A 23,347-nucleotide genomic window follows, 5' to 3' on the forward strand; every position below is an offset into this window, starting at 1 on the left:
CTGCTTCGAGGAGAGTGTTTTGCTCTGTGTGCCTTGCTGTGTGTGTGGACTGCCTCACCTCCAATAAAAGCTTCTTTACACACTCGTTCTGGCTGCTGCTGACTGTTGTGTCAGAGAATTTTCCCCACTGCTAGCTGTGTGTTTGAGCTTTCTTTCTGCCTTTGAATTCTTTAGTTGACAGAGAAAATGAACCTGGTCAAGACCCTTAGCTGATAGCTCTATGACAGAGATGAGCACTGGAAATAGAAGTCTAACTGAAATGCCTGGTACTCAATCTAGCAGAGGTGCTTAGTGGGCAGGGGTCCCACATGATGTTGAACAGTGTGGATTCTTGTCTTCTGGCTCCTTGTTAGGTGAGCCCATAAGCAGCTGTACGCTAAAACCACTGATAAGTGGGTATGGGGTGCTTCTGTGTGGAAAGGACAAGATTCCAGGAGGAAGAAACTGAAGCCTCAGGCTCTGTGGGGAAAGGTAGGGCTGGAGAACAGTCTGTTTGGTTGGAATGTAGAATAGCTCATACTCATAATTTTAAAACCCAGTTTTGGGTCAGATGGCAGGCTTGACACATTAGTTTAAACAGTTTGGGCTTTCTATTTAAATGATGGCAGTAAGAAACCACTGACAGACCTCAGTAGCAGAGTGTCGTGCTGGGAGCGGCACCTTCTCAAGCAAGAACCGGCTGTGGTCATACACTTGGGTGAAACCAGGTAAGAGGCTATTATACTAATCTGAGAGAGTAAATGAACCGTGGCAGGCCCAATACAAATGGGTGGACGGGTGAGTGTTAAGAGAGAGTTTTGATTTTATCCCATGCTTTTTCAGACCCAGGCCAGCTGGCCTTAGTGAGTTCCCAATAGAACATCCCCCTTGTCTCAGTGTGTGGGTGCACCCCTCGTGGTCCTGAGTTCCTTGCTCATGTTCTCTCTCCTTCTGCTCCTGATTTGGATCTTGAGATTTCTGTCCGGTGCTCCAATGTGGGTCTCTGTCTCCTTTCATCGGACTTGCTGAACATAGTGGACAATGAGGACTACTGAGAACTCAAGAACAATGGCAATGGGTTTTTGATCCTACTGCACGTACTGGCTTTGGGGGAGCCTAGGCAGTTTGGATGCTCACCTTACTAGACCTGGATGGAGGTGGGTGGTCCTTGGACTTCCCACAGGTGAGGGAACCCTGATTGCTCTTCGAGCTGATGAGGGAGGGGGACTTGATCGGGGAAGGGGGAGGGAAATGGGAGGTGATGGCGGGGAAGAGGCAGAAATCTTTAATAAGTAAATAAATTAATAAAAACGAGAGTTTCAAGGCAAAAGAGACAGATGTATGGAGCGAATGGGAAAGCTTATAACTGTTTTTGACTTTCATAGTTTGGTGTTTGGATGGAGGGCTTTTTTTCTTACATAATGAATGGTTGACGGGTAGTAGAGATTTCTTTCCCAAGGCTATGATACCAAAGGATGGCCTGTATCTCTCTTTCTCTTTGTTCTTAAATTCCTGGGTTAAGGTTTGGATAAGGCACCTCTGGAACACAGGGTACACAGATTAGAGATCATACATTTGCTCGTTGCTGTTTCCTTAGCACCTATGGCTGATACTAGCACAGTGTAGGCTTTCGATCATGAATGATTCATTATTTTTTGAAACATTTATAAATACAGGTTAGTTCATATTTTATAATGTTGAAAACTTTTAACCCAAAAGGAACAAAAGAGTCCTCAATTGCTCATTACAAAGAAAAGTGATGTGGGATTCCCCTCTGTATGCTGTGACTACCATTAATGAATAAAGAAACTGCTTAGTAGGGCAGAATCTAGTTAGACAGGGAAAACTAAGCTGAATGCTGGGAGAAAGGAGGTGGAGTCAGAGAGAAACCATGTAGCCCCGCCGGAGACAGACGCCCAGAACTTTACTCGGTAAGCCACAGCCATGTGTTGATATACAGATTAATAGAAATGTTTTAAATTAAGTGTTAGCAAATAAGAAGCTAGAGCTAATGGGCCAAGCAGTATCTTAAATAATATAGTTTTTGTGTAGTTATTTTGGTTCTGGGTGTCGGGACCAACAAGCCACCTTCTCCTACAGAAAAGGAACCTGGTTCACAGAGAAATTGTAATGTGGAGATATTATGAGCATTTTCAGTATATGTGTGAGTGGGTGCACTCAAATATTTTACATTACTAAAGACTAATGCACAGAAAAAAGAAAGTAATCAATTCTGTGTGAATTCTGCTTAGGTATATCTTTAAGTAGATAAGTGTATTTTTACTGACGTATTTATTTCTAATGTTATATAGGATGTGGTAACTAATTTCAGGGAGCATGAAGACAATCCTTATCCTCAACCAAATGGCTGTTTGCAGTTCAGAAGACAAGATTAAGGCCTACAAAGTAAAGTGTAACTGCAGTGTGAGGAGTGGGACAGTGAGTTCAGGAAAGGGAGATTAATGTGCTTTACAGGCTCAGTTATACAGAAATGTAACAATGAGTTTGTATAAGGCAAAAATAAGGGGATTTGTATCAAATTTTTAGCTAGCCTAAAGTAAGGAAAACAGACTTGAAGATAATCTCACAACAATGAAGTAAGTTTAATAAAGTAAATTTAAATAACAGCTCACTAATGTTTACAAAGAATTAACGGAGCTAATGTTCATGGAACATGTACAGCGAAACAGGGCCGGGTTCTGTATATGGTTTCCCTTGATCCACATTTCCGTAAAGTTTATTTTTTTTCTTGTCACCTGCAGTGACAGTGGAACTCCTCCACATAGAACCCTGCACAGGCCACAGCCGCCCCCCCCCCTGCGGTGCATGCTGTACCAAGTGCAGTCATGCTTTATCAGCTCTCTCTTTTATGTCTCATTGCTCAGCCACTGCCCCCACACAGATCTTGTGTAAAGAGAGTCAGCCTGAACTTCTAGTGTCCACTACATGCCGTGGCAGAAACAGCTTGCACTCTTGAAGCACTTTCTTAACTGGTCTGGCAGAAATGAAGATGTTCTAAAAAGACACTGTGCCTCCCAGTCTTTCTCATCAGACCATCAAAACAATGGAGCCCAAACAGGAATTTCCCTAGGAAATCCCCCCCCGGGGGGGGGGGGTGGAAAAGACACCAGCCAGAGGGGCAAGAGATTCCACCCAACTCTTCAACTTGTCTGCCTCTGCCTCCTGAAGCTCTTGATTGGGTCAGTTTTCTCTGCCAGTTAAAGAAATACAAAGCAGGAAAAGTCTCAGACACAGCAGACAGATCCAGCTGGTGAACAAGCCTTATTTGGTGAGAAGGAAAATCCACACCCAGCATGGCACATATATAGTAAGAGCTTCTGGAAAGCTGAGGGGGACTTTGAGAGCACCAAGTCTGTCTCCTATTGGAGGGCTCAGAGTTCTTAAAGTCTTCAAGAAGTTTTCCTCCCCTAAGAAAGACAAAGACACTGACTGATAGGCACACAGCTTTGGATAAATGTGTTGCTGTCTAGGCCTGGCCTTAAACTTGTTGCATTGGTCTTCAGGCAGTTGGGGGGGGGGGTCACAACAGTTACAAAAAAATGGAGGCCATGACTTTGAGAGGGTGCAGAGTGGGTGTGGGGAGCAGTGCATGAGAAGGTTGGAGAGAGGAAATGGAAGGGATAAAATGATAGCATTATATTTTATTTTCAAATAAAAATCTTTTTAAAAAGTCAGCCAGACCTTTAGGCCTACATCTCAGGTCAGGAGTATGAGTGAGAAGCTAGCGTTCACTCATAGCTGGAAGTTCGTCACCTTTATTATCTTTCTGGGACCCCTCCCTCTATCTTTCTGCCTATCTGGGATCTGTCTGCCATCTAGGTCCTCAAGACCATTTTGCAGGATGAGACTGATGCCCAGATAATGATGAACCTGTGGTGGGCAGGACCACACCTTGACCAGGACTGCTTAGATCCACATAGTTGGTCCTCTGTTTAAACCTGAATTTCACTCCAGGACCTTAAATACATACTCAGGTGAGTCACTGGATATCCTTCTTTTCTTCCCAATGTGATCACATTGAATAAATCTCCTTTTTCTGCATTTGGCTCTTTTAATTGGCTTAGTGAGGAAGAGTAGCTAAGCCTGACTTGGAGCACAGGCTGTGACCCCCTCCCAAAGTTTGGTATCATGTTTAGTTGATTCTGTGCTAGCAATCACCTACCTAGATTTCTTCTTCTTTTATGGAGTCTTACCCTTAACTGGACTGTAGTCAAAATGATTTTATTTCACTAACTCTAAACTAATGTGTCCAATGAGAAGAGATCTTGATGCCTTTCTTTAAACACACTATGAGTTTCATGAGCCTGGGCCAGAGTCTTCTATAATCATGAGTTCTACACACCATAGTCATTGTATCAGCACAGGACAGCTGATGACTCTCAAAAGCACTTCAACCTCAGACCTTGCCAGAACTTCACATTGGCGCATACGCTTGCCTAATCAACCTTTCCAGTTAGACACAGCTTAGGCATTTCAAATTAGGTAGATGCCAAAGTGAGCTTTGATGTCCCGGGGCTACAGCATGCTGCCATTGCTGCATATGGTGCTTCTAAGCATTCGGATATCCAAAACAAAAGTCGGATTGAGACTGGATCCTTCCTTCTAATGTCTAATAACACCACCGTGCCCTTTCCCCTGCACAAACACCCCGGCTCAAGCTGCCATCACCCCCAGTTTGGACTAGTTGCCTTGTTTTGTTCTGACTCCCCTTCCCCAGTTATCCATTTCACACAGTAGAATTGTCTTTCATTAATGTGCTGAAGTTTATCTCTTCTCTGCTTAGCATCCTTCAACTATTTCCTATCAGGCTGAAAATAAACCCCAAACTCATTTTCATCTTACCTGGCATCACCTCTCACTCTGACTTCACCAGACTGCCTAAATTCTGTTTTGGGAATGCATCAAGCAAATTTGCCCCTCTCTATCACAATGAACATTCACATCCTAGACTTTCTGAAAGATTTGTTCCTTCTCATATTTTGGGATTCTGCTTAAATTCCACCTCTTCGGAATATATATAATCTCAGAAGTTGCTCCTGTCTGGATGTTTTCTTATATCATACCTTCCCCCTCTTCTTTTTCTCCTTCCCGTTCTTAAAAAATTACACTTATTTATTCTGCATATGCCTAAGTTTACAAGTGGAGGTCAGAGGACAACTTATGGGAGTCAGTCCTTCCTTTCCACTGTGTACTTATAGCCAGGGATTTAACTCAGGAAGTACCCTTAGCTATGGAGCTTTCTCACTGGATAACTCCCACTCTTCTTTAAAATGTGTCTTGTGTTTTGGTAATTACCTTTCCCCATATGATTTCCATGAAAGCTGGGTCAAGATTATCTTTTCCTTTTCACATCTCCAGGGCTAAACAAGCATATAATAGACATTCTAAATATGCTTTGACGATTCATTGACCTAGTGAATACAAGCTATCTTTTGGGCATTCCAGAAGTGCAGAGGCCTGCCATGTTTGTTTACCTCTTCTCTCTGTCCTGGCTGTTTGTTAGACTCCGAGCAGTGGATCTCTTAAAACCTAACAGTGTATGAGTAAGTACCATACCACATCCATCGATCCAGGATCTCTGGTGATGGACTCAGAGAATCTTTATTTTAAAGACAATATCAGCTGATTCTAATCCACAACTTTGGGAGGGGGCACAGATCACTGTCATTACATTTTCTTAAAACCTCAGGTCAACTTTTTTGTCATTTTAATTAAGTCATTAGGTATAATTTCATTCTATATGATTGTTCCAGAAGCATTTTTCAAGAAGGACCAAGGTTACTTTATAGACCTTATTATTCCAAGTTTGTATTATTTATACATCAGAAGACTTGTTTCCTAGGGTTGTGGTGGTTGACCTTGTTTGTCTACTTGATGGACCATGGAATCAACTAGAAAGACAAGCTGCTAGGAACACCTGTGATGAACTTGAACTTTCATAATTAGGTTCAGTGAAGTGGGAAGAACCACTCTAAATGTGGGCAGCATTTTCAAGTAGCAGTCCAGATTACAGGAGGCCTGAGGAAAAACTTCTTTGATTTGCATCTGCTTGCCTTTGCATCTACGTGGTGAGTTCATCTATGTTGTTGCTTGCTCTAGAAAAACGCTGCTGCTTCTGCCACCAGGTTTCCAACGGAGACCAAAGTCTGGTATCTTCTTCAAAAATTCTCCAGGCCCTCAACACCAGACCGGGAATGCTGAGGCATTCAGTCCCACAGACTAAGTTACACTGGATTCTCAGTCTCTCCAGTGTGAAGATGGCCCTGGTTAGACTAGTGGCCCATATTGTATAAGCCGGTGTAATAAATTCCCTTTGTAAAACATATTCATCCTATTGGATCTAATTTTCTAAAGCACCGTCTTGGTTATTTTTATTGCTGTGCTTAAAAATACCATGACCAAGGCAACTTATAAAAAAAGCACTTAACTGGAGGCTTATGGTTCCAGAGGATTAGAGTCCATGACCACCATGATGGGGAGCATGGCGGTAGGCATGCAGTCTTATAAACAGAGCTGCTATGGATCCCCAGTGTAGAACAACACTGGAGTGGGAGCTGAGAGCTCATGTCTTGATCCACAAGCATGGGGCGGAGGAAAAGCTAACTAGGAATGGATGATGGGCTTTTGAATCCTCAAAGCCCACTCCCAGTGGCATGTCTTTTCCAATGAGGCCACATTTCCTATCCTTCCCAAACAGTTCCACCAACAAGGACCATGTATTCAAACACGAGCCCATGGGGGACAGTCTCATTCAAACCCTGTCTAATATACTTGTCATGTGGATATTTGGGCTCTTTGATGTTCTAGGATTGTAGAACATTTCCTAAGACATAGTTTGTGTGGATTTCAGTTCCCACAATCTGTCAAGCACCGCAACATGTAGATTTCACCTATAAGCCTTAGCTGTATGTTCAGAGTGCACTTTCTTTTTGACAGTTCTCTAGATATTTGTCTGAATAGTAAGTGTTTTGTCACTATAACAAAATATCTGAAAGAGGCTAAAATGATAAGAAAATGGGTTTATTTAGTTTGGAGATTCAGTGGCGTGATTGAATTAACTCAGGTGTGCTGAATGTTCTCTTGCCTTTGTCACATCATGATTGACAGCAGTCATGGAGTCATGGGATTGAGTCCTCCATGACCGTGAACAGGAAGCCAGAGACTTTGGTTCCATAGTATCTTTGGAATACAAGAGCCCAATGGACCTAAAGGGCCACTACCTCTGAAGGATTCACCATGACATCACTGTCACATCAAAGACTAAACCTCTAACGTATAGACATTTGAGGATACTGAAGAGCCAAACCGTTGTGCTTCCCAGCACTCATTACATTAGGTGATCTATTCATTTATTTCAATATCCTGCCCTCCATAAAGTATTCTCTACTCATTGCAAAGGAATCGTCCACTGAAATAAGACATAACTAACTACCAGGATGAGTGCCTGGGACTGCTGAAGACATGGGAAAGAGCTTCGTTGGCTTGTAGAAGGCTAAATGACAGATATACATCAAGTGCTTCCTGAGGCTAAGCGTTATGACAGGTATAATGGAGATGCAGAAAAAATATGGACATATCCTTTCATTCAAGAGCTTACAATCTTCTTTAGCGGTATTGAAAGAGTACACGTATGTGAAATTTAAAAATGATTATAAAATCATAAAAGATGCAAAATAGAAAGCAGATGCAGATGAAAATTGAAAATACTACCTTGGGATCTATAACATTTAGAATATCAAGAAACAGTGATGGGGCAGGGAAAACAGCTTAGTCAGTAAAGTACTTGCCCTGAGAATGTAATAACGTGAGTGTGATCCCTGAAACCCATATAAGAAAGAGACAGAAAGGACATGATACTGGGTAAGCAGGGAGGAGGGGAAGATCTGGGAGGAATTTGAAGAGGGAAAACATGATCAAAAGATATTGAATAAAAATTTTAAATAAAGAAACATTTTTTAAAAATCTGAGTGTGCCCTTTTAATGTCAGAGGTGAGGGGATAGAGAGAGGCAGACTTCCAGGGCTCACGGGCCAGCCAATCTGTTCTACTTGGTTAGTTCTAGGCCAATAGATGAATGGTGTTTGAGGAAAAACAGCTGAGGTCTCCTCTGCTTTCCCCATGCATGCGAATGTCCATGTGTACCTGCACACACAAGTGTGCCTGCATGCACATGAATGAGAGCACACACTCATTCATACACAGTGAAACATTTCAAAGGAAACTGAGCTCAACAAGAAATGTGAAGATGATGAAGTAAATGTATTTCCTTTGGTGCTCCTCTGAGAGTGTCTGTTTATAAGCTGTATATGGTTGGAGTATGAAATAAAATTAATTGGATCAGGTGCCGAGCACTTATGCCTCAGAAGGCAGTACGATTTTTGGAGGAAGTTGAAACGTTAGGATATGGAGTCTAGTAGAAGGAATTGAGTCAGTGGAACATGTCAGAAGGAAGGTTGTTATCTGGTCCCCAATTCCCTTCTTGATAGTGCTTCTTCTCTGCCTTGAGATGAGTTTCCTCTTCTAACATGTTCTACCCAATTTGCATGCAGCAAAGACACAGGCTAACCCCCTAAACCATGGAGCCAAATAAGCCTTTCTTCCTTTAAGGTGTTTATGTCTGGCTCTGTGTCACATAGGTAAGAGCATGGAAGGAATCCTGAGAGTGGAGCAGTTGCTGTAACTAATCTGGGTCACGTGGTTTCTAAGCTTTTAGCAGTGCTTTGTGGAGAAAGTTTGAGGGAAGTTTGAAGAAGTGGGTTAGAGAAATCTTAGAATGCTAGAAGTAGACTTTAGTGGGAGACTCTGGTGTGTACCCTAAAGAAACGAATGCTATAGGTATAGATGGTAAAGGTTATGTTCAAGACATTACAGACTGGAATGAAGACTCTATTGGGATTTGGAAAGGCTGTATACACTCTGTTTTAGCCAAAGACATATGTACATTATGTCCATGTCCTAAGACTTTGTATGACACTCTATGTGGGCCCAGACACTTTTAAGATACCATAGCATCCAAGATCTGACACACTTTCTTGCTGGCTGCATTTACAACAGCTGCAGTGAAAACAGAGAGCAGCAAGCAGAACAGAAAGCCTTGAAAAATTTGCAATTTGGTTAAAAAAGGTAAAGTATGGACTAAAGGATGCATGGTTTCTGAAGAGATTTGCACCATTATAAAGAAACCGAGTACTTTGCATTGGGACAAGAAGAATGATGACTTCAGGGCATCGTAGGAACTGGCTAGACTACTACTCGTCCTTCGTTGGCTTGAAGGTATGAAAGATTAACTGCATTTGAAAGTCTTTTCCTTGAGAAGAAAAGAACTTTTGAGTGGACCCATTCCTGCAGGGCCATTTAGGGAATTGTTCATCTAGGGTTTATCGTTCTCTCTTATGCAGCCACTCAGAGGTCTATGCTTAAGTTGTCCATGGAATGCTGGCTTTGCAGGCAAGAGTTACTAGGTCATGCACTATCAACAAAATTTTCAAAGGAAGGCTTAGGGTCAGGAGATGGGTGGAATGCCAGTAACATGGACTATGAGTGGAGGAGGGCCACTGGCTACGATGGAGCTAGCCCAATGTGGGCTACAAATAGCAATCTTAGAGGGATGGGCCTGCCCAAGCTGTTGGAACTCACATCATGATGCCATGTGCCTGGGATGACAGACATGGATTCAATGTTTACCTTCTGGCTCTTTCTTTTGTCCCACTTCTTCTTTCTTAGACCTTAGTCCTACTTTTTGGAGTGGCAATGTGTCTCTGTCTGTGAGTTTGCTGCTTGTTTTGCAGAAATTCACAGCTAAAAGATTAAGCCTCATAGAAGATTTTCCGTTTGAACTTTCTGGTTTGTTTGATTTTTCTACCATGTTAGAAATAAGACTTTGAAGACTCTTGGGCATGGGATTGAATGAATTTTATTTTGCATTCTGGGATGGTCATAAACCTTTGAGCACCAGGAAGGAATGTTATGGTTTGACTATGAATGGACCCACAAGCCCATGTGTTGAAGATTTAGTTCTCAGTTGCTCTGTTGGTGTAGGAATAGTGCTATTGCCTTATAAAACCCCCTTCTTTGGGAAAAAAGTAATAATTGTTTAGTACCCACCAATACTTACTTTCAAACAGAGAACTCTGTGTGTGTGTGTGTGTGTGTGTGTGTGTGTGTTTGTCTGTCTGTCTGTCTGTCTGTCTGTGTTTGTGTAGAGATAGGGGTGGCTCTATTATATAGGCAGAATAGGTAAACAGCATTGAGAGAGAAATATTAAATCAGAACTGTGGTAGTGGACTAAGGCTTTCATGTTATGGGTAAAACGAGGGAGGTCATATAGATGGAAGGATGGAATACTTTAGTAATATTGCCATAGGGGCAAAGAATATTCAGTTATAGTACCCAGGACCATGGTTAACCATTCCATGTATGGAGGGAAAAAGAAATGCAAACATGGATAAGAAGGCAGTGAAAGGAGGGTGTCTGTAGGCAGACTTTCTTTCCTGCCTGCCAGTTTCCAAATAACTGACATGGAGACTCAATATTAATTATGAATGCCCAGCCAATAGCTCAGGATTATTACTAGCTAACTCTTATATTTTAAATTAACCCATTTATATTACTCTACATTCTGCCATGTGGCGTTACCTCTCTTTCATCTTGCATCTCCTGTTTTCTCTCTGTGTCTCTCTGGCAACACCTCTGATACTGCCCTTCTTCCCAGTGTCTTAATCTGGTTTTCCTGGCTAACCATCTCCTGTCCAGCTATTGACCAGTCAGCTTCTTTAGTAAAGCAATCACACTGTAATTTACACAGTATATAGAAGAACTATTCCATAGCAGGTGTCACCTCCTTACTCTGTGTTAAAATAAAGAGTGGAAACCACATGACTTGCTGTATTATAGAATTGATTAACTTCCTCAGGGAACCTGGGACTGTATTCTGAACAGTGTTGACAAAGTATTGTGCAAAATGTTACTCAAATGCAAAACATACATATTATCTTCCACCCAGAATGGCATCCACTGATAATGGAGGTGACAGTTTGTATGCCTATGTCTTTGGAGATGAAAGGCGCCATGACATTCTGTTACCATAGGTTCTTGGCTTTTTTTTTTCTGTTTTTTGAGAGAAGGTTTTGCTGTGTAGCTTGGAGCCTGTCCTCACACTCACTCTGTAGACCAGGCTGGCCTCAAACTCATGTAGATCATGTGGCTTGTCTCTGCCACCTAAATGCTGGGATTAATGTGTGTATATTGCCATAATAAAAATCTCACAAAAGTATTTGCACAGTCACAGATTCAAGTTATTATCCTTTGGGGAATTTACCTGTCTGTCTGTCTGTCTGTCTTGTATCTGTGTATGTATATACATATTGCATCTATATATCTGTATTGCAGCTATCATCTCTCTATCATCTATGTGCCTATCTATCTATCTATCTATCTATCTATCTATCTATCTATCTATCTATCTATCATCTATCTATCATCTATCTATCTATCATATATCAATCAACTGAAATATTGAATTTAATTGAAATATTAAGTTGAAAAATTGAACTGAGCACAATACAAAACACACTAGAAAATATTTTATTGCTTTTTAAAGAATCTTTCTAGGGTGAAACGAAATGAACAAATAAGAAATAACCAGTAGGATTCAATTGTATTTATTTCAAGTCAAACCTGTGAATGATATGGTTTGAATTCCCAGTGCTAATCCCAGTGAAATCTCATATATTTTTAGAACCTAAAGCTTTGTTTCAAATAGCCATAGAGATCAAACACATCGATTTTCGAGTTAAGTGGATTTAAACTCTCGCTTCCCTATTATCAGACATGGAAAGTCAGAGAAATTACAATGACCTCTGTCTGAAGTCTCAGTTTCTTAAATAGTAAAATTCAGACGACATGTAATTTAACGTGCGATAATAATGAAGTGAATTTATATTTGAAAATTATCATCGGACTAAGCAAGTGTTACACATTCAATATGGTAGCTATTTGTGGAACAGGTTTATGTAGTTTTCCTTTTTTGTGTGTGAGTGTGTTCATGTGTCTGCATTAGGTACTTATGTGTGGAGAGCCCTGAGGTCCCGTGTCTCCTTCAGTCGCCCTCCACTCTCCCACTGACCTTGGAACATGCTGATTTGGCTAGAGTAGCTGGCCAGAGAGTCCCAAGGATCTTCTAGTCTGTGTCCCCCCAGTTCTGGGTTTACAGGCACGCTAACATAGTGAGATTTAATAGGCCGCCAGCTCCCAAATAACAACACGAGATGTAATTATGGAAGTTTGACCATTAGCTTAGGCCTGTCCCACTAGCTCTTACAACTTAAATTAACTCATGTTTTTATTAATCTATGTTTTACAACATGGCTTTTACCTCTCTCCCATTCTGAGTGCCTGACTCATTGTGTCCAGTTTTGTCTTGATGGCCGTCTCCTGTGCACCTCGCCTATCTTCTCTTCCTCTCACTGCCTGTATGTCCTGCCTATCTCTCCTGCCTAGATAAGCCATCCAGCTTTTTATTACACCAATCACAGTAACACATGTTCACCTGAAGTGTACAAATATTCCACAACACCACACCATGGTGCCCAGCTTAAAAAAATAGTGAGCTCTGGGGGATTGAACTCAGGCCCTCATGCTTTTGCAGCAAACACGTCAGGGACTGGACCATGGTCCCTAAACCTGCATGTAGTTTAAACGTAATTCTTTAAAATATCTCACAAGGTTTTCACCTTGAATGGGAAGGAAGACTGAAGGCTGTCTCCTGGCATGCAGACTAAATTCTGGCATAAAGGATTTGAAAATGTTCACTTCAAGGCGGGTTCAATCCCTATTTCAAATGTCTTCCAAGTATCCCGTATACTTGGAAGAAAGCATTCTTCCAAATAAAGAGAAATTCTAGCTTTCTGTGAAAGTAAGTTCAGCATGCATGCCTTTATTAACTTTAGAAATAGCGAGGAAGTGCTTGCTTTAAGGATAAAGGAAGGTTATTAGGTATTTGAAGTTTATAACAAAGCAAGGAAGAAAAAGCCAGAGACTAAAAGAGAAAGTAAGTAAGTCTGTCTCATTTCTTTCATCACTCTCCGTTGCTGACTTTAGATCGGTCCAAGGACACCAAGCTGTTGGGCCTTGTAGGACACACTCGCTCTGATATCCAGCCAAGGGATAAAGAAATTGACATAAAGACTCAAAGGAAACCATGACTCTTGCAAAACAAAAGACAAAGGGTGTCGGAAGGATCATAATTCAAGTAAGAAGCCTGCTCGATAGTCCCAGCTCAGCACAAGGCTTTCCGCGTCTCCTTGACTTCAGTGGGCTGGATGTCAGCCGCACAGAAGGCGGCGTTGCCAAGGGGTGTGAAGAAAACACTTAACTCTAAAACCTATTCCCAGATCCTCAAGGAGCTTACAACAGCGTTGGGGAGATTAGCGGGGTAACTAACACTTGAGGGCGGTCAATGAAACGTGAAAAACGAGCTGGCAGAAGCCTTGGAGGAGGAGGAATTCACAGTTCAGGATCACTGGGGGATGGGGCTTGGCAGGAAGGCTGGAAGAGGAGGGAAGTAAGCAGGTCCTTGGCGGAGGCCAGGGTCTTAGGCGGGCAGGGAACCCAGGCGCTGCCGGACTCGGGATTCAGGCGGCACCAGCAAAGCCCTCGCCGGTCGAGCATCACCCGGCCCGGCGCGCACGCGCAGCTCAGTGACCCGCGCCTGGAGTTCGCCAGCGGGAAGCCGGCTCGGAGCCGCGAGCGCGGGACGAGGCGGGAAACGCTGGGCGCATGCGCAGCCCAGCCGCCCGGGCTCCTCAGGATGGGGAAGGGAAGGTGGAGTTTTCAAGCGGGAACTTGACCCGTTAGGCGCCGCGGCCATGGCGGCGCGCTCGCCGTCCTCCCCGCTGCCTCCGCCCCCGGGAAGGCAGTCGGGCCGCCGGTCTCCGCGCCGGGTGCATGGCGTGCGTAGCGAGGCCTCGGGGCTGGCCGATGCCGCGAGGGAGGTCTCCGCGGCTAAAAGCGACCTAGTCTGGAGGGGCGAAGAAGGGACAGGGGGCCGGCGAGGGCCGGGCCTGGCCGGGGCCGCTGTCGCTCCAGTCGCCAGCGCGCCCCCGGGGTCCTGGCAGCCAGAGGGCCTCTCGGTAGTGGAGGCGAAGGCGACTCGGATGCAGCTGCTGGAGGAAGAACTGAGCAGCCTAAAGGAGGAGCTGGCCCTGTGTCAGGTATCAGGACTGGCCGCCGGCCTTCCCGTCCACAGCCCGTGCCCACCACCGCCGCCCGGGCGCCCGCTCACTTGCTCCGCTCACTCGTTCTGGGCATCTAGGGAACCCTCCCGGGACGCGCCCTCCAGGCTCCATGCCCGGCTTGCCCATCGCCTGGGCTGCAGGCTCTGCCCTTCTACAGACCCGGGTTTCCTCTTGATAGATGCTCTCCAAGGGCGCCTTCCTCCAAGCCCAAGTTCCTGGTGCGCATTCATGAATTGAAATAAACAGGACCGTGTCACAAAAATAAAACTTCTCTGATGAAGTAGCCTGCCTTTACATTCCAAACCCACACTTGCCCCTGTTCTTACACTGTTAAACTTAAGTTCCAAACACGAGCACACGTTTTTAGAAAGCCTTGGGACTGGGGGAGTTCACACCTAGAATGCTCCGTATTCGTTTATTAACTTAGAAAGAGCCCGTAGATCATGAGTGTGAGATACTTTGACGTGAGCTTGGCAAAGGAAAGCACTTGCTAAGTTAGTTGCACTCGAACTACTTTCCAGATTAGTTTTAGGGTTTGTGTAAAGTAAAGTAAGCTCTCCTGTCCTTTAGTGCACTGGGGTTTGTTATTTTTATTTTGTTTTTTTTTGGGGGGGGTGCCGTCTTATACCATCGGCTAAAATTTGGCCTGAACCTGATGTAGGATTAGGAAGTAGGATGCCATTCACTTAATTACAGGTCTTTTTAAAAAACAAAATCACTATCTTTAAGAGACACTAATTAGGAACTGCCAACACAGCTTTTCAAAGCAGTATTATCAGTTCAGGTTAGTAAAACCTTGCTCATTCCCTTACAGTATGCTCTGTTGGGTTCTCGCACCCATTTTATAGGTCTTTGCTGTAAAACAAAACAAAACAGAATCTTGTTTAACTCGAATATAGCTTTGTTAAATAGATTGGGGAGCAACTATCTGACCATCCCCGTTTCATTTTCGTTCTCATTTTCTGTTCTCTGGCAAAAGAGCAAAGGGATAAACCAAAGATAGCAGTGAACCGAAGTGTTTTGTCTACTGTAAACCTCACCCTCGGGTAATTTACCAATGTGTGTTCATGCGAAAGGCTTTTGTTAAAGTAACAGTCTAAGACACAACCCACAATTTTACACTGTCCCTCTGGGCTCACATTCATAGCCTTAAAAATGTGGCTTCCAGTGTGGCATTGCCCTTTGTGATCTTGGGTTAGACCTGGACTGTGAAATTATTGCAAAACTTGAGGCAAATGTAAGAGATAGAAATGGTTCTAATTAGCTTGGAATGACAATTCTTGAGATTTGATAATGTTAATACTGTTAGATGATCGGAGACATTACAGTAAATTCCAGACATGAGGTTGACAGTATCCGTCATTACCAAGGCTCTAGCCAAACCAGATTCCTGCTCTTAGACTAGGGAAAAATAATTAAGCTCTTAGTTGGTATGTAACTAAGTTAAACCTTTAGTTTTTTTTTAAAAAATGTGAATTCTTGTTATTAACCCATAAATCACAGCACCTGAGATTATATAGCATCAAAATCTTAGAAATTGCAACCCAAAGTAAGAAAACCATTTTTTTATCTCAACTCTCTGGGACACAAGCATTGCTCCCCCCACCAGATTAGCAAAAACACTGTGTGCAATAGTCAGCATAATAAAGGCTGATTAAGTGTGAAGAAATCTGTCTATTGTGCTTATTAAGAGGAGTAAGTTGTAAATGGAACATTTTCCTAGATCTTTTCAGATTTTCATGATGTTTTATGCCTTATTTCATTTGTTTAGAGATTGCTTCCAGCCTATTGTTTGCTCTTTTTTTTCTCACATCTTTCTAGACTGCATCCTTTTTGTGACAGGATGCAGGACAGTATGTGTATATGCACTTTCGATCCCCTTTGTAGACTAGCAGGTCAAACAAAATGATGTTGGGTTTATAAAGTTTGTGTGTCGGAGGTTGTTGTAGCAGCCAACAGCATTTACTAAGTCAGTTTCAGATGAAAATTATTTAGGGCATTTAAGTGACAGACATATTTGTTCATTACCAAATTTAATGATAATTTTTTGGAAGCATATGGAATTGGGAGTCAGAATATTTACCCAGAGAACTAAGTTGTATTTTATAACTACCATATATTTGGCTATGTTGAAGCCTTTTCCAGGTATTAAAAACAAAACGACTCATCTTGTCGTTGGGTTCCTCACATAGTTAGGAGCTATACTCTAATAGAGTAATGTTTTTTGATTAATGACCGCTATGGGAGGGCCCAGACCCCTGTGGGTAGGCCACCCCTAGGCTGGTGTTCCTGGGTTTTATAGGAAAGCAGATTGAGCAAGCAAGCAAGCAAGCAACATTCCTATACAGCCTCTGCTTCAGCTCTTGCCTGCAGATTCCTGTTCTGCTTGAACCCTTGCCTTGTTTTCCTTAGTGATGGACTGTGATTATACATGCAAGCCAAGTAAATCATTTCCTCCCCAAAGTTGCATTTGGTTATTGTGTCTTTATCATAGCAATAGGAAGCAAACCAGGAAGCTGGTAGAATGACTTGGTGGGCAAGAGTGCTCTTTGGTTCGTCCATCCACACTAGAAGGAAAGAACCAACTCTCAAAAGTTGTCCTTCTGGAACACACACTGTAACAGGAGTGTGTCCCATTCTCCCTACCCCAAATAAGAAAAAATAAAAATAAATAAAAAATGTAATAGGACAGGGGTTTAACAGACTTGGGGCTTAAATTATAAACAGCCAGCGGCAACTTCTTTTAAGGAGGTGATACTTAAGTAAAGCCTTGAGATAAGTTTGGTAATAATCTACATAAAGGCCTGGATGATGGTATAGCCTGCCCAAAGGCCCTGGTTCAAGCAGAGAGACGAAGTCAGCCTAAGGATAGGGAGCATGATAGTCATCTTGGTGAGATGCATATGAGATGAAATGACATGAAGTTCTAGAGTTTTGGTAGAAAGTTGGGATTATTTGTCCCATCTAGTGGGACTCCATTGGGGACTTTTGACCTGTGAGACTAGGAGGCCTTGTAGAGATATAAACGAGAGTTGGAATGGATTTGGATTAGGGTGATAGTGGTGAAGGCGTTGAGAGTGGCTAGAATAAGGTTATATTTTGAAGATAAGCCTTCCGGTGGATAGAAAGTTTGGGGAAAAGAGAGTCACCAAGATTGACTTCTCTCTACATTTTAGGTGTTTGAATTAATAAGGAGATGATGATACATTTCTGACATGCAGAAGGGCAGGTTTCTGAGAGGGTTATGGACCAAGAGTTTTATTTCAGCCAAGTTAAATTTAAGAAGTGCCTTTTAGACATTCATTTGGAGTTGCCAAGTAGGCAATACAAGTCTGAAAGGTAGAGGAAATATAGAAGGTTGGTTTGTAAAACTATGTCACTTATGTAAGATCAAGTAGGGCATTAGCTCTTAACTTTGAGTGCATCTCAGAGCTTTGAAAGAATTCTGGTTACTTGGACCATATTATCTAGGACCAGTTAATCCAAACCTCTAGGTCATTATTGTTTCTAAAAAAAAGCTCCTCAAAGTGATTTCTATTAACCAGAGTTAATAACTGACAGGTCCAGTAAGTCTGAAACTGTCCATTGGATTCGACAGGGTAGAAGAACGTGGGAAATGCTAACATATTGGTATAGAGGGAAATTTATTTACCAGGTGTAATCTTTGGCAAGACATCTGTTGAGAACTTCTGCTCCTTTTTAAACCACCTTGTGTTTTGATTGCTGCTTTCTAGGAATTCTTTGTATATTTGGATACAAGTATTTTATTAGATATGTCTTTTATAAGTATTTTCTTTCAGTCGATGGTCTCCTTTTTGCCTTTTCAGTTTAAAATTTTTTTATTGATTCTTTGGCTCCTTCTAGATTTCTCTCTCTTTCTCTCTCTCTCTCTCTCTCTCTCTCTCTCTCTCTCTCTCTCTCTCTCAAAATAACACATTGAGTACAATTTGTGCTGTCTGTATACTCCTGTGTGGGCCCACCCACTGGAGCATAGTTGACCTTCCAGGGGCCACAGCCTTAAGGAAAATGTTCCCTCCTGGAGAAGCCATCAACTGTCCACAGCTTCTCAGACATGAGTAGGGGCTCCTCAGCCTATTTCCCCTGGGAAGGAAACCTTATTGAAATACTGCAGAGTGACTGAGGTAGGAAAGTGGAGTCAGTTCTCTCATGGACTTTTGTGATCTAGGGAACTGGAAGACAGCAGTAGAGGAAGGACAGCTTCCTCTTAGAGTAACTTTACATTGATTTTGATTTTCAGCTTTTTCATCACAAAATGTGGGTATTGGAGAGTAGGCTATCAGTGTAAGGAATTTTTAAAATAAGATTTTCCTATCATACTTTTAGATAGTTTTAAAAGTTATTTATGTATGTGTATGTGTGCACGTGCATGTGTGTCCCTGTGTGTGTATTTTTCCTGCTTCTATGTCTGTGTATCATGTGTGTGCAGTGTCCACGGAAACAAAAAGAGGGCATGAGATTTCCTGGGACTGGGGTTACACATGACTATAAGCCTCCATGTGGGGTGCTGGGCATTGAACTATGTCCTCTAGAGAAGCAACTAGTGCTCTTACCCACTGAGCCATCTCCAGTGTCTTCCTGCTGCACTTTTAATGGGTTCATTGGTATAATTATAGAAGTAGCCATTCATTTTTTCATATTTAAATTGAATACCATCTCTTACCAAGAATCAACATGCTTAAAATGTTTTTTATTTCCTTAAGGCTGACAAAGAATTTGTATGGTGTTTGTGGAAACGTCTCCAGGCAGCAAATCCAGACCTCACTCAGACTGTCCGTATGGTTGTGGAAAGGTGAGCTCTCAAGCTTCATTTTTTATGAATCTTGGGTCTGCTGGATTTTTTTCTTCAATATAAAGTTTAAAACTGTCAATGCCCCCAAAAGATCAGTTTGATTTCCAGATGACTGTTATAATCACAACGTTGTAATTACTGCATTTATAACAAAATATGCCAGATTTTCCATGTATGTATCAGTCCTTTCTCCCACTCACCTATATGTGATGTCCATGTGTGAGACAGGGTCTCATGGAGCACAGGCTGACAGCTATGAATGACCTTGTACTCCTGATCTTTCTCCCACTCACCTGTATGTGATGTCCATGTGTGAGACAGGGTCTCATGGAGCACAGGCTGACGGCTATGAATGACCTTGAACTCCTGATCTTTCTCCCGCTAAGTGCTGGATCTTGTTCATATTATTTCATATGAACACTTAGCAGATAAGAGAAAACTATGGCTTAGACACTAGATAAAAGACTGTATAGGTATGCCACATTTTTGGGAGACATCCCTGCTATTTGGCTTCTTTCTTGACAGCTGCCTGGATAGGGAATTCCCTGTGCTGACTCAGTTTTCGCCATTACATCACTGCAGTGTGTTCTTGAAAACCTGAGATGACTTTGCCAGAGTAGAGGAAGTGTTCCAGAATAAGTTGAGAGTTTTCATTTATACTTCAGTATTGCCCTGCAGGGATGCTCAGCCATTTAACTGTAGATTATGGAGCCTCTCCATGGTCATTAGAAACACTGGAGTGATACTGCTACTCCTCATCACGCATTTAGTATGCAGTAGTCCCCTGGCATTTAACACAGTGATTAACACACTCTCTTTCCTATTAAATGGATTTCATTATGTTTCCTAAATGAGAAGCTAAACATATGGATATCTTTTCATTTTCTCATTTCTTTGCTGGAATCAAGCTCATATAACTTCTGTATTATTTTGATGACTTCAACTGTATTCTTGTTTGGGGGTCTCTAGCCCTGTGATCATTCTAACAATACCTGCTTTTTCCCCCCTCGTTAAAATCTGTGATACATGCCAGACTGTGACGACTTTTACCATCCTTGATCGTTGTAGACTCCTAAAATATCTTATTTGTCTTTTTACTCATGTTGCTTGTATGTCTGATTTATCAATCACACTTCTCTTTTGGTGATCAGACTTCCCTTTGTTGAAGCTCCCTGGTTGCTTTTCCAGTATGTTGAAAATTAATGTTTTCTGTTTTTATTTTTTATTTGAAGCAGCGTAACCTTCTAGAAAAGTTCTGGCTGTTGAATTGACATCTCTGTGATTTTGTTCTTATCCTTCTTTCTTAATAATGCCTTCCAACTTAAAAAACTGGCCTCAATTTTTGTGTGCCTTTTGGTTGAGCAGAAGGAAATAGTGAGCATCAGGCCATTTTTCTTATCCTTTATAATTTCCATTTTATACTTTTACTATACTAATAGTCATAGTTATAGAAAATATATATTTATGTACCCATATAGTTTATAAATAAATATATATTGGAGGTGTGTACTCCAACTTAAAACCATTTTGTTCTTAGGATGCATAATAAGAATTGGAGAAATTATTGCTTTATAGCTGTGAATTCCAAAATGTAGTGTATGTAATTTGTGTATAAGTAAGTTCTCTAGAGGAACAGAACTAATAGAATGAATATATACTATTAAAGGATTTATTAGAATAGTTTACACAATATGGACTTGGTAATCCAGCAATATTTACACAGTAGGGAGACTAAGAACCTGGTAGCTTTTCAGTCAAGAAGGCTGGATGCCTCAGTATCCCAGCATGTTGCTTGAAGGCCTGAAGGATTCCTGGAAGGCTTCTCGTCATCAGTATTGGTTGTTTTTTGTTTGTTTGTTTTGTTTTGTTTTTTGTTTTTCGAGACAGGGTTTCTCTGTGGCTTTGGAGCCTGTCCTGGAACTAGCACTGTAGAAGACGTTAGCTTCCCGTAACAGTGTAAAAGAGCCTGTGCCACAGCAGCAACAGATGGGCTGTACTGATCAGCAAGGAGTAAGGATGAATAGACAAAAGCAGAGGTGTGCCTGGGACCTCTTTAGATCTGGGTTGCCCCTAGGGGGACGGTCTCTCCTGACTTAACCCTTTCTGGAAATACCCTCACAGTCTTGCCCAGAACCTTGTCTCTTAGTCAACTCAAGATCAAATCAGGTTGATAACTGTGATGGTGAATCTTGTTTGTCAGTCTGGCTAAATCTAGAAATGGGCATTCTTTGTGGTATTTCTAGATCATATTACTTGAAGTGGGAAGACCCCTTTAAGTGTGCATAGCATCTTTTGGTGAAATCCTGGATAAAAGGACATGGAGGAAGAAAAGCTTTGCTTTTACCTACTTGCATTCACGGTTGCTGGCACATTCATCGACCCTGTGTCTGCTACTGCTGATTCCTTTGCCTTTTTGGGTTTTCAACATGTACTGAATGTTAGAAGTTCCCTAGGAATCCTCTAGTCCTTTGATACATATTGGAGCTGCGAAAGATCCAGTCTCATGGACTGAGCAATTACTGTTTTCTCAGCTTCTCTGGTGTGATACAGATGCTATTGGACTACTATGATCACATTGTATAAAAAGTAAATCCTCATTTAATATGCATATATCTATCACTTCTGCTCTTCCAGAGAACCCTGGCTAATACAGCAACCAAGACTAATATTACTCAACATATACGTGAACATCACTTGCAATGTTCTTCTTATAGATAGACACACATAGTGTACCACGTCTCTGGGGCTGGATCCTGGAATCTTTCTTTTTTTTTGTTTTTCAGGGGAGGAAATGGTTTATTGGGCTTATACTTCCTTTTCTTTTTTTTTCCGTGTTTCTTTTTTTTATTGAGAAAAGGAAAAAAAAAGTATCCGCCTCCTCACAGCCTCCCATTTCCCTCCTCCTCCTCCCACCCTTCTCCCCCACCCCCAAACTCCTCTCCCCCTCCCTCTGCAGTCCATAGAGCAGTCAGGGTTCCCTGCCCTGTGGAAAGTCCAAGGTCCGCCCCCCTCCGTCCAAGTCTAGGAAGGTGAACAACCAAACTGGCTAGGCTCCCACAAAGCCAGAACATGAAGGAGGGTCAAAACCCCGTGCCAATGTCCTTGGCTTCTCATCAGTCCTCATTGTTTGCCATGTTCAGAGAGTCCGGTTTTATCCCATGCTTTATCAGTAACAGTCCAGCTGGCCTTGGACTCCCAATAAATTAGCCCCATTGTCTCAGTGGGTGGGTGCACCCCTCGTGGTCCTGACTTTCTTGCTCATGTTCTCCCTCCTTCTGCTCCTCATTGGGACCTTGGGAGCTCAGTCCAGTGCTCCAGTGTGGGTCACTGTCTCTATCTCCATCCATCACCAGTTGAAGGTTCTATGATGATATGCAAGATATTTGTCAGTATTGCTATAGGATAGGGTCATTTCAGGTTGCCTATCCTCAGCTGCCCAAGGGACTAACTAGGGACATCACCATGGGCTCCTGGGAGCCACTCTAGGGTCAAGTCTCTTACCAACCCTAAGGTGGATCCTTTAACTAAGAATTGTGGTTCCGTGCTCCCCTGTGCAACCTTCCTTTATCCCAATCCTCCTATTTCCCCAAGTTCCCCCCCTCCTTCCCTTCTCACTTTTCTATCCCCATCTCCCCTTACCCCCATCCCACCCCACTTCCAAGATCCCAATTTTCTCCCCGGCAATATTGACTACTTCCCATAGCCAAGAGGATAACTATATGTTTATCCTTGGTTTCACCTTCTTATTTAGCTTCTTTAGGTTCACCAATTGTAGTCTCCGTGACCCTTATTTATGGCTAGAAACCAATTATGAGTGAGTACATCCCATGTTCATCTTTTTGGGTCTGAGATACCTCACTCAGGATAGTGTTTTCTATTTCCATCCATTTGCATGCAAAATTCGAGAAGTCATTGTTTTTTACCGCAGCGTAGTACTCTAATGTGTATATATATTCCATAATTTCTTCATCCATTCTTCCATTGAAGGGCATCTAGGTTGTTTCCAGGTTCTGGCTATTATAAATAATACTGCTATGAACATAGTTGAACAAATGCTTTTGTCATATGATAGGGCATCCCTTGGGTATATTCCCAAGAGTGGTATTGCTGGGTCCAGGGGTAGGTTGATCCCGAATTTCCTGAGAAACTGAAACACTGATTTCCAGAGTGGTTGTACAAGATTGCAACCCACCAGCAATGGATGAGGGTACCCCTTCCTCCACAGCCTCTCCAGCAAAGGCTATCATTGGTGTTTTTGACTTTAGCCATTCTGACAGGTGTAAGATGATATCTCAAAGTTGTTT

General features: G+C 42.3%; 1 protein-coding gene across 6 annotated transcripts in view; it reads left to right on the forward strand.

Annotated features, from left to right (window-relative positions):
* The first annotated feature begins 13,735 nt into the window (after positions 1-13,735).
* Positions 13,736-23,347, forward strand: part of Cntln (centlein) — a 248,432-nt gene continuing 238,820 nt past the window's right edge. The window contains exons 1-2 of one of the 6 annotated variants that reach the window (XM_075945721.1): positions 13,736-14,209; positions 18,955-19,043. In XM_075945721.1, the coding sequence (XP_075801836.1) occupies positions 13,865-14,209; positions 18,955-19,043 (434 nt within the window). In that variant the 5' untranslated portion in view covers positions 13,736-13,864. The remainder of the gene's footprint in view (positions 14,210-18,954; positions 19,044-23,347) is intronic. The other 5 variants (XM_075945722.1, XM_075945720.1, XM_075945719.1 and 2 more) reach the window with 5 other exon arrangements.

This window comes from Microtus pennsylvanicus, chromosome 13, assembly GCF_037038515.1.
Source record: "Microtus pennsylvanicus isolate mMicPen1 chromosome 13, mMicPen1.hap1, whole genome shotgun sequence".
NCBI classification, from domain to species: Eukaryota; Metazoa; Chordata; class Mammalia; order Rodentia; family Cricetidae; genus Microtus; species Microtus pennsylvanicus.